At 42.3% G+C, this 16536-nt stretch overlaps 1 protein-coding gene across 2 annotated transcripts in view; it reads left to right on the forward strand.

Moving 5' to 3' along the window:
* The first annotated feature begins 1511 nt into the window (after positions 1 to 1511).
* The window catches only part of MBOAT1 (membrane bound O-acyltransferase domain containing 1), a 55501-nt gene continuing 40476 nt past the window's right edge, over positions 1512 to 16536 (forward strand). Inside the window, exon 1 of one of the 2 annotated variants that reach the window (XM_027899856.1) lies at positions 1512 to 1669. In XM_027899856.1, coding sequence (XP_027755657.1) covers positions 1580 to 1669 — 90 coding nt within the window. In that variant the 5' untranslated portion in view covers positions 1512 to 1579. The remainder of the gene's footprint in view (positions 1670 to 16536) is intronic. The other variant, XM_027899855.1, reaches the window with a different exon arrangement.

Below are 16536 nucleotides of genomic sequence, written 5' to 3' on the forward strand. Positions count from 1 at the left end.
GAAAAACTACTGCGTCTAAACCTGAAGTCATCATCCCAGAGGTACCAGATTTTCACAGTGAAAAAAACCTTTGAGAATATCTGTAGTGGGGTGTGTGTAATAAATCACTTTTATTCTGTTGCCAAAAGCAGGTCAATGTTTTTAGCCAAAGCTCAATAAGCAGCTCACTTGTGGTGGACACAGACCTTGGAAAGTTCCATCGAGATAATTTCAGGCTGGCAAATTTTAAACAACTGGAAAGAGCGACTTATAATGGGAAACGTTACCAACTCTTATGCATGGCTATCCAGTTCTTCCAAACCACTTTCCCTACTTAAAGTATGTGTGTGCTCGTGTGTATGTGTATATTTTCACGTATATTCAAGCTGGCACCACTAAAATGATACTATTGAGAGAATGTTGCTTCTGTAAATCTCCTTCCCTACTTAAGAGTTTTTGGCTGGGTTTTCCAGCACAGCACTCCCTTGCACAGTGTAAGCAGGGCACTTTGAGCATGGCATGATACCATTTTAAGCCACTACTACAATTTCAGCTACCACAGTTGGCAATTATTTGAAGAAGAGAAAATGACAGAGCCTATTGAAGAGCCTGTAACTGAGCCTGTAAGGACCCTTTGGTGTATTCCAGGTTCTGAGCATGCCAGCAGGGCGAGCTGAACAGAAAGCTGTGCAGCGTTGCTGAGCTCTCCTTGCAACACAATACTACATTGTCTGGGGCAAGCGTAAGAACACTCCTTCTGCAGATAAGATGATCTTGGCAGAAGCACCTATTTAATGGCCGTATTTCACTTGCAAGATAAACTTATAACTTAAAAGCTCACTACCCTTTTTCCCATTTTTTTCTCTTTGTGAAGGAAAAGTCACTATTTCCCCGAATCACACGCATCTTAATCTCCAGCAAACGCAAACCACTGTGTCTGGATGCTGGGTATTTCTCCACTAAAACGTTAGTGTTTCTAAGAGTAGTGACTGAAAAAAAAAAGTCTCTGCGTAAAATAAATAAATAAAAGAATAATTAAGGAATAATTATTAGCAAAACAAAAAAAGAAACAAACAAACAAACAAAAAAGGCAAAAAAAGTTCTTCCTAGGACTGTTTTGGCTGTGACACCTCAGCTCTCCTCTGCTTGGGGCAGCAGTGAACCGGCGCCTTGGCCCTGCGGGTACCGGGCAAGTTTGTGCTCTTGGCAAGAACCTGGGACCGGGGAAGCTCCCCGGCGGCAGCGGCTGCCGGCGCGCACCGTGCCGTGCCGTGCCGAGCCGAGCCGAGCCCGCGGGGCCCACGGCAACCCCGGGGCCGCCGCGCGTGGATGCCCTGCCGCGCCACGGGCGACGGGAGGCGACAGATGGAGCCCCGGGGATGGCGAGGGCTCCCCGCCCACCGGAGCCCGCCCCGGCCCGCCCCGGCCGTCGGCGGCGGCCCCGCCCCGCGGAGCGCCCCCGGGCCCCGGCGCGGTGCGGTGCGGTGCGGTGCGGAGCGGGAGCGGCGGCGGCGGCGGTCGGGGCTGCGCGGAGCGGGCGCGGCGGGACGGGAGGGGCGCGCAGGTGGGCGCGGAGGCGGGGGCCGTGCGGGGATGCGGCATGGCCGAGCCGCCCGGCGCCCCGCACCGCACCACCGGCTCCACCTTGCTGCACCCGCTGAGCGCCCTGCTGGGCATCCCGCTGGACCAGGTGAGCCTGCGAGCCGCGCCACGCCGAGCCGGGCCGGGGAGCGGAGGGACCGGGGTGGGGGAATCCCGCGCCCGTCCTGAAACGGGGGGGGACCCTGTCTGGCAGAGGCGGGAGGTCCGTCGCTGTCACGCCGCGCGTCTGCCCGAGGGCCTCTGGAGCAGCGCGGAGACACGGTCCGCCGCGGAGGGAGCGGGGCTGGGCGGGCGGGCAGGCGGGCTGGCTGCTGTCTCCCTGGAAGCCCTTCATTTTTCCCGGCAATGCCTGGCGCTTCTCCTGCTCTCGCAAGAAGTCGCTGCTGGATGCTGCTGGATGCTGTCTGTCAGTCGCGGCGCTGGGCTGACTGCGGCAGTCTGGAATGCTTCAGGAGCTCGGGTGCTGGCCCACCTCTGGGAGCGGCCGGGCCGGGGTGCCCCGTAAGGAATCCTTCCGTGTCAGGCGCTGGTTTTGTGTCTAACGGGACGGTGGAAGGGTAGGCTCAGAAGTCACTTCTAGCCTAGTCCAAGCGCCCCATGGAACTGCAAAATGTGTGTATGGAGACAGGCAAAACACACAGACACACTATAGACACACAAGCAGTCTTACGAGCAAGCAAGTTTGCACTACATCCTTAACAGCACAATAGATTTTTGGCTGTGGTGGTGTTTTCTAATTGTTTATAGTCTCCTAGTTAAACTGACACCTAACAGGCAGAAAACTTTGCCCTCCCCCACCAACACCTTTTATTGTCCCTCAAACCTGCGTGCACCTGCTGCCTTCCTGCATTCTTTCACTGATGAGGAAGTTAGGTCTGGAAGTTTGTGAAAACCAGAACAAATCTCCACCAAACTGCTAGGAGGTTAAGCTGTGCTCTAAGAAACAAGGGCAGCAGAGGCGTGCTTGGTAAAAAACAAACAGAAGATTGAAATTTATTTGCTTTCTTCTGTTTGCAGAGTGACTGGTGCTAGGTGTCTTTTTTTACTACTGTGTTTTTTTCCAAGTTGAGTAAGGAATTTTACAGATTATACCCCTTCATCTAACAGATGCCAGTTTTCCCCTTTTTTGACAGAAAACAGGTTTTGATGCAAGAAAAGAGATCTGTTGCTCAATGCTAAAAGAGTCAAACAGTAAAGACCTATAATTATCTGTAAGCTATTAATTTAAGAGAGGAAGAATGAATAGCGATAGCTTATTTTTTGAGGTATTTCACGCCATGATTTATGAACATGGGAACACCAAAGAAACCAGGAACAGCAAACGTTTACTGTTGCAGCTTGTTCGTGGTGCCATAGTGTTAGGATGACTCAGTTACCAAACAATGAAATCTTGACGGACTGCAGTTTTTCTTTCTGAGCTTTCGAAAACTTGCTCTTCCATTCAGCCAAGGTGATACAAAGATGATGTTGTCCATGGAGAAGAGTCTCCTCGTGCTCTTCCGGGTCTGATGACGCTTCACTGCATCTGGCTACGTGCTGTGTTTGTCCCAGGGCTCTGGTCTCGTGGGTGCTGATGGTGGGCACTTCTGTATCTGGTGATTTGCACCCTGAGGCCACACCAGTAAGGGAGGGTGCATGTGCTCTGTGGTCAGCAGTGTGGCTGGGCTGTGAGAGCGTGTGTGCAGGTGTAGGTGCCGCCCCTGCGAATGACCCTCTTGGCTCCAGCAGCATGGTGGAGCAGTGATGGGCCAGGAGGAGCCCTGCCTTGCCAGAGTTTATCACGGAACCACAGCACAGCCATGATGAAATACAGCTTTGGTCACCTGAAAATCCACCCTACTTAATAGCTATCAATCATTTTAAAACGTCTCCTCTTGCCCCACTGCAACGTGCTGCACGATGCAAAGCATCAGAGATTTCTGGTGCCCTGGAATAGGAAATCATGCATGGAAGCATTGTGCTACCACTGTCCCCTCAAATCATGAGTACCAACTCTGACCTGCAGTGCTAATGCCCTCAGAAACGAAATAAAAACATTTTCGCACAGCTCTTCTGCCAGGTGGGTGGGTTACCTTCCTCACTGGAATGAGAGAGGGATTTCTGTTGTGGGGGAAAACTTCTCTCCCTTGCTCCTCTGAGCAGAATGGAACTCTGCATATGGGAGACTGTTTTACTAGATATGAATCCCACGTGGAGCAGGGACTGGTTTTGTATGAGTCCTTTACTGCAATGCTGGCAGGCTCTGTGCCTTCTGCTCGGTGGCTGGGCTGCAACAGGGGAGGCATCTCTGGTTTGTCACTGTGTGTCCACATTGTTGTGCTCAACCTGTTGGGTGGTGACAGTCCAGATCTCCCTCTGGTCCTTGTGGCTGGCAGTTCTCCGTGGCTGGCCCTGGACCTTCAAAAATGCCAAGAGAGCAAGAGGCAAAGGCGCAGAGGTGGAGTTTAGACCCTCCATGTCACTGTGGTGAGTGAAAGCCATGTGTGTCCACCTCTGTGTTAAGTGCACAGGGGACTTGTCCCTTCTTTTATAGGTTTTCCATGAGGACTGTGCTGTGAGGGAGATTTCAGTCTATGAAAAAGGCCAGAATCAAAAAAAAAAAAAAAAAAAAATTGAGGTGAAGGTCTGAAAAATGAAAGTTGTCACTGTTACCCTTTGATAGCAGGGTCAGAAAAGCTCTAGTAATGGCAGGTGGAAAATGTTTTGTCATCTAAGAAGCAGCTGTTGTATTACTCATTATGGCAAGCATGGATGAATATGAAAATGTAATTTTTCAATTGGTTGTTTTCTTAATTTAAAAAAAAAAATTCAACTTAGGTTTACAAGCAGCACAGAATTACAGAGTGTGCAGCTCCTGTCTGCACTGTGTACCATGGCAGACTGCTCACAATTTGTTTAGCAGTTTACTGCATGAGAACATAGTGGAGTTTTCTGCTTTAGATACTAAAATAGTCCTGATGTCTCAGTGTGTATTTGCATGTCTCTTTAATGGATGATTTATCTTTGAATTCAGCATTGAAATATTATTTTTTAAGAAGTGCTATATTTGGTAATAAGATTAATGAGTTTGAAAGAGGATGAAAAGACTCTGTGTTCAATTCATTCTTATATCCCAAGAAAGCAGACTTTGAAGTTTAGATGACTTGTGTTCTAAAAATATCTGGCTAGGTCAATGACATACCTTCAGCAGCATTTGGAAAAGAATTTTCAGGTGTTTTTATTTCCTTATCACGTATGCTCCAAATCAGTGACGCAGGAATGTCATCCTTCCCAGTATACTTATAAAGTGACTTTTGGCAAAGTACATAATTATTTTGTTATATATGCCCAAAATCATCAATTTTGGGATATAGTCCTCTACCATAAATCAGTGAGAAACGAGAAGTTAAACATTAAACTCTTAATAGCGTAATTTATGTAAACAAAGTGTGTGTGTATAAATATAAAGAAGAAATAAGTATATTATTTAAAGCTGTATTAAAGTAAATTTAATGGAATTGTTTATCCATATGCATTTTTATCACTCCTTCCTAAGGTCTAGGTGTCCCTGGAAGTAATTCAGGTTCAAAGGGTTAAGACATGATTCAAAAGTTTCGCTTCTCAAGGTTATTTTGTAGTACTCTTGATATCCCAGGTTACCTTTTGTCTTAGAAGTAACAACTCAAGTGCAAATGGTCAACTGCTGTACAACAAACCTTACATTTTAACAGGCCTTACACTGACCTATGTTGGACAGTACCAAGTTTGTGGACTTTCAAGGAAATGTGTTCTCAGTTCAAGGAGACTCTCAAAAGCTGTATGAACGTCTTCTCATGTTTGTATCAGAGGGCTTTTGACTTGAGTGTTTCCACTGGTGATGCAAGCCATGTTTCCCTAAAGAGGAAAAAAATGTTCATTTAAACTTAATTTTGAATGCTTTGGCTGCTGGTTGCAGGCCTTATTTTTCATTTTAATTCTTTCATTGTAGGTCAGCCACGTATTTAAGTTTAATAAAACACTAACTGTGGAGGGACTCTGGGACATGCCTTTGAGTCTTGGGATAGTTGAAGTATTAAAGATGTCTTCCCACCATTCCTTGAGTTTGAATAACTCTCTGCTCAAAGCATGCTGGTTTAAAAAAGAGAAAGAAGAAAAAAGTATATGTTTCTCTTTTTTTAACTTTTACAAAAAAGGATCTGTATTCTGATCCCAAAATAAGGGATGGTTTTGTTAACTTTCACGTTTTCCAGCTCTGTTGCTGTCCGCCCTCAGTTTTACTTCTGCGCTTTCTGGTTTATCTAGTTGGCAGATCTGGTAGTTTCAAGCCTCTCTGTGTGACTTTTCTAATCTACTTTTTGGGCATTGCAAAGCCAAATAAAGTAGCTTGCAAGAAACTCAACAAACTTTAGGCTGTGAACTTTGAGGATCCTTTAATGGTTGTCGCCTTAACTGAGGCATTAGAAGATGTAATGCTGAGGAAGAAAGGCAGTTTGTTAAAGATTGAAGTGGGATAACTGTAGATGGAAGTTTATTAAAGACTTAAGTGGGGTTAGTATCAGACTTTTAACTGAAAAAAGCTGCCCTAAAGCAATGGCAACAACTGCCCATGTTCAACTATCCTTCATTTCAATTTCCTGATGCCACTGATTTTACAATTGAAAATTCTGTTTTCATTTTAAAGTGCAGAAGTACTTGTCACATTTAATACCTACCTGCCTGACACCCTCAACTGCAAAAAATAAAGCTGTGTAAATTTTACTTATTTGAGAAACAGTAAGGAAAAGTGAAATTTGAATTCAATGCCTTAAAACACATTTTTTAGAGAAATATTACATTACCAAAACCAACTTTAATTTTGATATTTTCTGACTTTTGAGTACACACATTTTGTAGAACTGATGTCTTTAAAAGAAACCATTAGCTTTTAACTGCAATGCCATGAAGGGCACAGCACTTGGGTCCCCAGTTAAAGAGGTGCCTGCGAACAGGGCAATGTGTAGTGCATTTAGAGCAAATTCCGTATCTTCCTGAGGCAGTCCTGGGACAGAAGTATAGTACATTCCAAAGATTAAGGCTGTCTCCAAAGCATTTTTTTCTGTTCAGGTCAGCTATTACTAACAATTGCAGTAATACACATTTTCCTCTGCTTTGTGAACATGTGCTGCCTCACTTGGTTTGGTGCTGCAGTCTTGAAACTCATGGCTTGATACTATGAGTGTAAATATTTCCACATCTCTTAGGCCTTGAAAAAAAAAGTCTGTCCTACTAGGTTTTTAATTTGGCAGGGGACAAAAGTGCAACTGGAATCAGCTGCTTAAAATTTTCCCCCTTTTAAGCACTTTCCTTCTTCATTTGTATTAAACAAGATCTGGAAAAATAAACGTTGAAGGGCTGCATAGAGTTTCCTGAAACCTTCTCTGCACATTAATCATGCCAGCACTGATTTAGTGGTGATCTGCAGCTATTTTGAGAAAATATAGAGTACTGATGAAGACGCTTGGGCTCCAGCCTAGGGTTCTAGGCACTGAGCACAGAGCTGGCTCTGTGCTTTCAGAGGGAGCCCCTGATGCTTAGGATTTACTGAGCATTAGCCAGCCTGGCACAGTATTTAATGCCCTGGCTGCTCCTTGGCTCCTGTTACAGTTCACAAGAACGGGCAGTGCTTAGGGCAGACTTGCCAAACTGCAAGTGGTGCTGCTAATCCCTGGGCAGGGGTGGCTGCAGCACTGATCCTGGCATTACTGCAGAGGTGAATCCAACCTTTTGTACTTGTCTGAAATCAAGCAAAAAGTCTGATGTCAATGGGTCATTTGCTCTGTATGTTACCTAGTAGTTACAGGTAACCTTGAGGGTATCAAGCCTTGTCTCCTGGATGCTTGGGTAGTCCAGTGAAGGTGATTAAGGAGACCTTCCAGAAAATCAGGCTGGCTCTTAAAATTACAGCTTGATGCAAAAATTTCTACTGTCCTTTATTAATACTGGTGGGAGTCTTTATGTTAGCATGCAGTTTGGGTCAGGAGTGGGCTTTGGGAAGGAATCTCTTGACCGTCCCCACTTGGCACACTTTGTACACGAAGTGACCTGGAGCATCTACACAGGGTTGCTGTCTGTGAATGTGAAGCCAAAGGATGTGCCCCAGAAACTCGCAGTATTTCATCTGCTGAGTCACACACATCACCAGAGTTCAGCTCCTCTGAATTGAGACCCTTCCAGCAATTAGTCCCTTGAATGAGGGGTCCTCACCCTCAGCTGTTTTGCTCTTCAAACCCATTTTGCTGCACCACAGCACTCGCTAAGATGAACACAGTGGAATTCTCTGACCTTCATTTGGCGGTTTCTTCAGAGCACAGCACTGGTCAGGCTTGTTTGGTCACTTCTGAATAGGTGGAATCCAGCCCGTTCTGCACGGGGATCAGCTGGGTCAGCCAGTCCTGCCTCTGTCAGGGGAGAGAACAGCACGAGGAGAAAAACAGCTACGGGAAACCCTTTGGGTGGTCCTTCCCCAGAACAAGATTGCATCATTCTCCCTTCGTATGATCTCGACTGGAAATGTTCGCTTTCACTAGTCCTTTTTATTCCTGGCTCAAAGCACTTTAAACAGGTTTTGCAAAATTGTAGGTGAGCACAGAAGCAAAAACAAAAGCACAAGCAATAGTTTCTGACATAAATGTTTTTTTAGAAGTTTTTTGGAGGGTGTCTTCTTGCAGTATGTTGCATTCTTAATGGAGTTGTGTGGAAATTTTTTTTTCTGCTGGTTGTGGGCTTCCCTCATAGTAATAAAAGTCCAGGCTTAAAAAAAAAAAAAAAAATCTTAATAATGTGAGGAAGAAACCTTGTAAACATATTTCTGAATTAAAAGTGTTGGAACATTTAAAACTTCCCAAAGATTTTGTTCTCAATGATTCCTCTAACTGTTAGGAAAATATTCAAATGGAAAATAATTTTTAAAACCAAAACTCAAGATATTAGCTAGACAGCTTTACCACTCTGGAATTAATTTTTTGTTGTTTTTGTTTTTTGTTGTTTAACAGGAAATGGTAGTATTACTCTGAAAACTTAAGGAAGTTAGTCAAGCAGTCTGTAACATGGGTGTTGCCATGCTGTCTGGTCTCAGGCAGAGAGATAATATTAGACCAATTATTCCCTCTTTCTGGATGCCTTGTCCAGGTGGTATTTGGGCACTCTGAACGTTTACCTGGTGTCCCTGGATGACTGAGTGGTTGGATAATGGGACTTTTACCTGTGCCCTCGTGTGACACTGCAGCGTAGTGGGTTGGATGCTGTCTCAAAGCATCTGAGCTGCCTGCCTAGGTGACTTATGCAAAAGACAAATAGATCTGAGTGTGTGTATCTGTCTGGTAAGTCCCAGACAAAAAACTGGCAATCTTGTGGAATAGCAAGTTTAAAATTTTTGATCAGTGGGGGATTATAATCTGTGGTCTTTGAGTTCAGTGAGTGTGTCAGGCTGGGGATATCTGGGATGGAAAAGGAGGCAAGAAAATACTCCTTTAGATAATTTCTTTGGATTGCATGTAGAATAATAGAAAAACTTAATAACAGTTTCAGGTCAAGAAAGAAACTTCAACTGCAGGCTGTCATGTGCTGGGTGAGTGTTTGCTGCTTGCACAGGCCCCAGTCTTGTGACAAAAGCTCTAATTGGACTTGAGCAGTTTCTTCGTTTGTGGTTTCTTATTCAAGTGCAATTTGGCACTGGTATGCAGATAGGACAGGAATGGGGAAGGCAAAATAACAAGGCAAACCCCAAAACATTTGAGGACTCCCCGCTCCCAACATTTCTTGAATAACTTTCAGGCTCGTTTTTGTGCTCATGCATTGGTTTTAAGTAAACCTTTTTATTTTTTTTTTAATGGACTACTGAGTAGAGTAGTTTTAATTATTAACTCTTACATACAGCTTAAATGACATTATAAACTGGTGAAAGTAGATTTTTTCCTGTTATCAGTGAGAGGGAGTGTTAAAGAGAGTACATTATTGACTTTGTTTATCTTATGTGTGCACACACAGAGGGTAGGTTCAAATCCCTGACTCCTATGGTTTGCATTAAGTATTTATACCAGCAAATTCCAGCCTGTAGATCAATAATTTATCTATTTTAGAGAGAGTGCTAGAATTACTTTGTTCACTCAGAAGTGGAGTTTTAGTAGTCTGATTACACTTCTTCTGTGTAATGGTTTCTCAGGATGTTTTGCCGACTATGCTGTATTGAAGGTGAAAACAAAGTGTAGACAGATGATTTGGAGACAGCGACTGAGAAGATAAAGGACTTTTTTGAATTAAATCCAGTTTTTGATGGCAGCATTATGTATCCACAGTGAGTTGTAGGCGCTGTTAGCGCTCACAACTGTTTATGCCTTTGTGTGTGTGTTTGTGTCCATGCTAATTCTCTTGAGGCAAAAAGTTGTGGTCTGTAGTTGCCACAGCAACAATAACACTGCACTGGTATGGGTATGAGTGGGTTTTCCCTATTTTATACAAGTATGTCAAAAGTGTAGGCTCATTGCTGTGATACACTGTGAAATATGAGAGACTCTTGAGAGAGGAAATGTTTGTTTGTTTTCTGTTCAGAGAATGTGATTTTAATTTTATATTACCTTTATTACCACTTCTATGGTAGGGTGCTGGTTACCAGTTTTCAAAAGTGGCATTGCAGAGAGGAAAATGGGCTCAGCAGTTTGGAAAAAGAAAGTTTCAGAGATGGTCTGTTGATGATAATCAGTAAACAAAATCAGGATTAGAACAAAGAATGGTCCAGGGCAGAGGGAAATGTTTCTGTCCTGTTGTAGTTGCTCTTGTCAGTCAAAAGATGACTACTGTTCTTTGTCATGAAAAGAGAATGAAAATATGAACTAGGTAAAGAGAAAAAAACTACAGGGTAAGCTTTTTTTCTTAAATGTGCAAAAGCAAAGTGAAGGAACTGAAGAGTTTGCTTTAGAAATGTGACTTTTAAGAGGAATCATGGAGAAAGGGTATGTGAGCAACATAAAAGAAATAGGAATCATAGAATTCTTAGAATTTAGAATGAACTAGAACTAAACTGAACTAGAACTAAACTAGAATTAACTTCATTAAATGTAATTAATGAACTTAGAATTCATCTGGGGTTGAGAGGGACTTTGAAGATCATCTAGCATCCACCCCTTTTGCCAAGGAACCTTCCACTAGACCAGGTTACTCAGAGCCCCAGGTGATCTTGATCACCTCCAGGGATGGGGAGTTCAGAGTCTTTCTTGTCACAGGGAGAAGGGACTTCTTCCCTTCTATTTCCCTGTGTTTCTTCACGTGCAGGAAAAAATGTGATAACATCAAAAGGCTGCAGATTCATCAGATATTAAAATTAAGGCCTTTCTCATGCAGTCCAGACCTGGCTGCAAAACCCCTCTCAACAGGAGGGCTAAGGCCAAGAACTTGGCCAGAGCCAGCGTGGACTTGGATGTTTATCTGAAAAACATGAGTTTATAGAGTAAGGTTAGCTTAAAAGAAAAAGCTTTTGGAGGTACCTGTTCTTTTTCTGGCTCCTTTCAGGGTCTGTCCCCTCTGCAGGCACTGGTTTCTGCCAGCTCTGCCGCTGATGTTGCTGATGCTTTTAAGATCCTAAATTGCTGCTGGCCCAAGCAATGCCTCTTGCATTACGAGTGAGTGGGTCTGCTAGAGTTGTCAACCCCTCCCAGAGCTTGACTCAAGGCTGGATTTATTACTCAAGTTTCTTCACATGGTGATACTGCAGGAAGCACCAGATCTCTGTGGGGAAGATCAGCCAATGCCCAGGAGAGGTCACTTCTCCAACATCCCGCTTTCAAGAAGCCCTGGCTGCACCTGTTCTTCTGTTTATTAGTTTATATAAAAAGCAACTGACTCCTTTATATGATTTACAGTGTGTTTCCATGTTGGTTATCCTCTTTTTTTTTTTCCTGTTCTGATTTTTAACTGCTGGGGGATTTTTGTCCACGTCCTGAACACTTCCCTTCTGTTGAGTTCATGCTGTGTATCTTCAATGCTGTATTTGGTAGTTTTGTGGTCTGCATATTCTCTCTGAAGAGACTCTGCCAGCAGGTGTCTGGTAAAGTCTGCCTTCATCCTTTGATAGGCTTCTGACATCCTGATCAGGAGTCTGTTATCTATCTGTTTATCAATTATACCTTTTATGTGCACCATTACCTCAGTTGCCTAGATATCTCGATTAGGCTTCCTGGTTTATTTTTTTTTCCAGCGTCAGAGAGGCTGAAGCGCTACCTGAATCTGAGTCTACACTTCAGTGCTACAGTAACAGTGGGGGAAAACTCCACGTGCTTTTTGAGATGGCTAAGTTTGCTAAGAATCAAACCCGAAATGCTTTCTCGATGTGCCTCTGAGACACCCAGGTTTTAGTGGCACAAAGCCTCGCGATAGAAAGAGGGATGGAAATATGCTTTGTAAGCCAGCTGTGCAGATCATGCCATGTCCTCGTTCTTTTAAAGCATGTTTTTTTAGGCTTTATGTGTAAAAGGCTTGTTTGAAAGGGAAGTTATAATTGTTTATGCAACTTAAAGGGTCGCTGAATTTCTTTTCCCTGGCTGTGTTCAAATTCTAAGGGTATTTCAACAACAGTTGACTTGGCGTTTTTGGAATTTTGTTGTTGTACTTTGTTTTTTGGATAAGAAGTTGTCACTGCATAGTAGGAGCATCACTGTAATAATTTTAAAATATAAGAGCATTCTTATCTTTTTTTTTTTTTTTTTTTTTCCCAAACTGCTGAAAAGGAAAAAGTGAGACTTATTCCTGTTGCCTAACAAAAGCAAGTAATGTTTCTGCTATTGCTGACTCATAAGCATGGCAAGAATACAAAAATATAACACTGTGATTAAGCAATATAAATGTGAGTTTTTTCTTCCTGATAGTGCCATTATCTTTGGAAAGTATTAGTCTTAGTGTTATAACCAAAAGTTCTGTTGTACTGCATGCAAATACAACTGTGCAACTCTGGTGGAGGGTTATGTAAAGAAGGCTTTAGCGAGACCAGGAAATTAAATATTTTTTTCCTCAAATATAACATATTGCAAATAAAAATAATTTATAGCAAAATCCAAGTATCTCTTCTTTTTTGCTGTTGTTTACATTTCTTTATTCACGCTTGCTCATGCTGTACGTTCTCCTGTTACTTTTTGTTTTGATTTTGGTTGCTAGGTTTGAAAACTAGGAAATGTTTGGGGGGTTTTGTTTATTTATTTGTTTGTTTTTAATTTGAGGGGTCAATCCCTGAAATTCCTTCAGAGTATGACTTTTTTTGAAAGGTACTGATGATTTCCAGAGACATTTTTTTTCAGTAACAGTTGAGATGTTTGACTTGTGCCAAGTCCTGAGTACTTGTCATCTCCAAGTTACTTGTTTTCAATAATGTCTGAAGTTGAGTGCCTAAAATTAGACATGCTGCAAAGTTCAGCTTCCAGAGATATTTGCTGTAGATGTAAGGTGCTTGTAAAAGGCATAACTAAACAGCTGGGGCTACATTCTTGTCTTTTTGCATGGTTTAAGATCCAAAATGAATGAGCATGAAGCAAGTATGCTGCAAATTCTGAGCAGAAATAAGGAAGGAAAAAAAAACCCCACAGCAGGATATTGTCACTGTACACATTTTATTGGTGGCTTCTCTTCCTGCCACCGTTCTGAAGGAAGTAAAAATAAGTCTGCAACCCACATGAATGAAGGTTAGATAGATGTGCCATATATTAAAAAGCATAGAGCAATAATTTTACTCCTAAACTGCAGAACAATAGGAAAGAGCAGTATTTTATGGCTGGCTGTGAAATCTCAGGAGACTGAGAGTGAGTATCTGGAGTTGGCAGTTCTCCTGATTCTACATGGCCACTATTACAGCAAAGGAATGAAACAAAGACAATTTTACTTGAATTAAAAAAAAAAAAAAACAACAAAACACAACCATACACAGCTCTTTGGAAATAGGCTAAAAATAAAGGAAATAGCTATTCAGAAAATCTGCAGGCCAGCAGAATCAAGGGCTTTGGTGAAAATGGGTGACTCTGCAAGCAACTGAAAAATATAAAGTTCTCATTGTTTATGGGAAAAAAAAGAGTGAATTTTACTAACTCTTATGTTTGCAAATATAATTGCCAAAATATAAACTGACTTTCCCAATCAAATAAATGGTTCTGACTAAAGTTTACTAATAAAAACAGTGCTTATGCATATATTTCCTCTTCTTTTGCCAAGCTTCTTTCTCTTCTCACATTAAAAAGCTCTCAGTTGTGCATCTGCACAGGTTGAGATGACTGGAAATGAACTCTAAAAAAAATTTAAATTCTCAGCAGATTCACTGCAGATTTTCCCTGACCCTTACTGGCTTCCCTGGCTTCCCAAAATCTTTTTGTATCCTCTTCTGCCTGTGAAAGGTAGCTGGGAATATTTTCTGTACCTCTTTCAACAAATTCTGTGACTCTGCATTGTTGGAAAAGCTATGGTGGCCCCTTATTTTGCTAGGTTGGAGCATGGGAGAACAATCACCTTTCCATGTTGATTTACCCTAGAAGTATATTTTTAGGCTCATCTGAAAGCATTTTCTTTGTTCTTCACTCCGTCTGCAAATGCTGCCACTGTGTTTTTTGGAGATACAAGACTGCTTAGGTAAGGAAGAGGACAGGAAGAAACTGAGGTTTGCAGCACCTGCTTGGGGAAGCAGGAAACCAACTGTGTCTGACTACACCCATCACCTAGGAGCATTGTTGCCCTAAAACTCTTCCACACGTATCTAAGAGTAGGTATGCTAGTTTGCTTTTCTCCTGATTGGCACTGGTTTTTGTTTGGTTGGGTTTGTTTTGGTTTGGTTTTGGTTTGTTTTTTTTTTTTCCCCTCAGTTTTGTTTCAGGCTCTTGAAGTGGGCTTATTTTATTGCAGAACACCAGCTTCTGTAACATGATACCATTTTATGGTGTTAAACCAAAAACTGGAGCATGGGGAACTGTGGGTCATTTTTGGAAACCTCATTTCTTACAACTAAATGAAGTCCAATTTCACAATCCAGAGATTTCTTTTTGCTTCTGGTAAAGTTAATGCATGTAGTATAAATACTCTTCATCTTTGTAAGTCTTCAGTGTATGTTTCTACATTTAAATGTACTCATCTAGATTACTTTTATAGTAGAAGTACCTGGTTTAGGCTTGTGTTTTAGGTTTTGATGAATTGCAATATAAAATTGCCTTTTTCCCCCATTGAAATAAAAAGAAATTTAGGTGGATTGCCTCAGGTATCAAGATGAGTGTCAGGACAGATAAATTCTACGCTTCTTCTAGCAAAGTCCTTGCATAAATTTTTTAAGCATGTCCTAATACACTAACATTTACAGTGCTCTTTTTTTAAGTTACTGTCAGCATGACTGAGCATTTAAATTCAGGATGTTCTAGATTTTCTGTGTGTAAAGGCCTAATAAAGTATTACAGAATACCATTGCGATGTCTGAAAAGTTTAGTCTTTGATCAAGCCACTAATTCCAAGGATAATGTGCCTAAATTTAGCACAGTGCTGACAGTTTCTATAGTGGGGGGGGGAAAAGGCCAGCTTTCTTTTGGCTTAGAATAACTTGTGAAGTTGGCACTTTTTTCCCCTTACTGATATTTGTTTCTTTCTTTTGTGTCCTCTTACTGGGATATAACTGGGATAATGTGAGCGAAACTGCTCTGTGTGTGTTGGTTTGTAATTTTAAAGACCACTGACGTTTTTCTGTAGAAAAGGAACTGAAAATAGAATTGCACAGACATTGCAACGGCAAGAATGGGGCAAGTTATTTTACATGTGCCACTTCCCATTCTAGTGAAGGATTGCACTTTAAGCCTCCTGTTTTATTTTTAAATTGATGAATATATGCATGTACAAGGCTTTCATCTGACCTGAAAGTTAAGCGTGTTTCTGAATTGGGGCTTTAGAAACATTGCTATGAGGATCCTGCCGTTCCTACATTCATGCAACTCCCATTGGTATCTGGGGAAGATAATTGACATTGAAGCCACAGAAGGATATGCCAACAGGGTGTCTGGGTTTACAAACATTTGTCTGTATTGTCTTCTTTCTTAGGGTTTTGAATAAATCAGCTAGGTACTCATCAGTTATGCAGACAAAGTGAAAAGGTGCTTGGTTTGCTGTGCTGCGTTGTAAGTTTTTAAAAACTAAACCTTTAAATCTGGGGGGAAAAAAATCAGGTCTGTGTTGATGCTATTCTTAGTGCTGCTGCTTTGAAGTTATTTGCTGAAGAATACAAATGCAGAAATTGGACTGAAATCTCTAGAGCAGTGAGTGCTTGAGGTTGGTGAAATCAATCTGGATCACGTCTAATGAGACCTGTCTTGGTCCTGCTTCCATTTTGTTGTCTGTGGTGGATGAGGTGACAGTGTTGTAGAGGAGGGGCTTGGCAATGCTCTCGAGAGGTGATGTGAAATTAGGATTGTTTTGGGATTGTTGGGGATTTGGGTGCGCTCATCACATCTGACAAGACCGGTTGGGAACAATATCTATTATCCAAGAACTCATTTGTGAGAAAAAGACGGGTAAGTGTTGTATTTAATGATTATGAAAACTAAGGAGCCAAGCTCCAGATAGATGCCTGAGCCCTGCAGGTGGCTAAGAAAGGAGAGGAAGCAGTGCTGTGCCCTTCCCACTGTGGGAAGTTCCTAGAGGCTTTCAGGGGAGGCTTTGCAGACACTCAAGTCTCTGCTTTGTTGTATTTTACTGTCCCAGAGTTGTTGTCTTCCTTGTTTCTGCTAATTTTCACTTCAGCATGTGTCTCCTAATTTCACATATGCTTAAAGAGGGTCTTCTGAGCGCACCCTGTGAGAAGAGCTGGAGTGATGGAGTAATGTGATGATAAGGTCAGCCTGTACCCTCTGCATCAGTATGAATCTTTGCATAGGCAAGGAGGGTAGATGGCACAAGATCACATCTTTCCTACAAGAAGTACTTGATCCAAATGATCCT

This window comes from Empidonax traillii, unplaced genomic scaffold (genome assembly GCF_003031625.1).
Source record: "Empidonax traillii isolate 1590-97213 ecotype Southwest subspecies unplaced genomic scaffold, ASM303162v1 scaffold692:size495628, whole genome shotgun sequence".
In the NCBI taxonomy this organism is placed as follows: domain Eukaryota; kingdom Metazoa; phylum Chordata; class Aves; order Passeriformes; family Tyrannidae; genus Empidonax; species Empidonax traillii.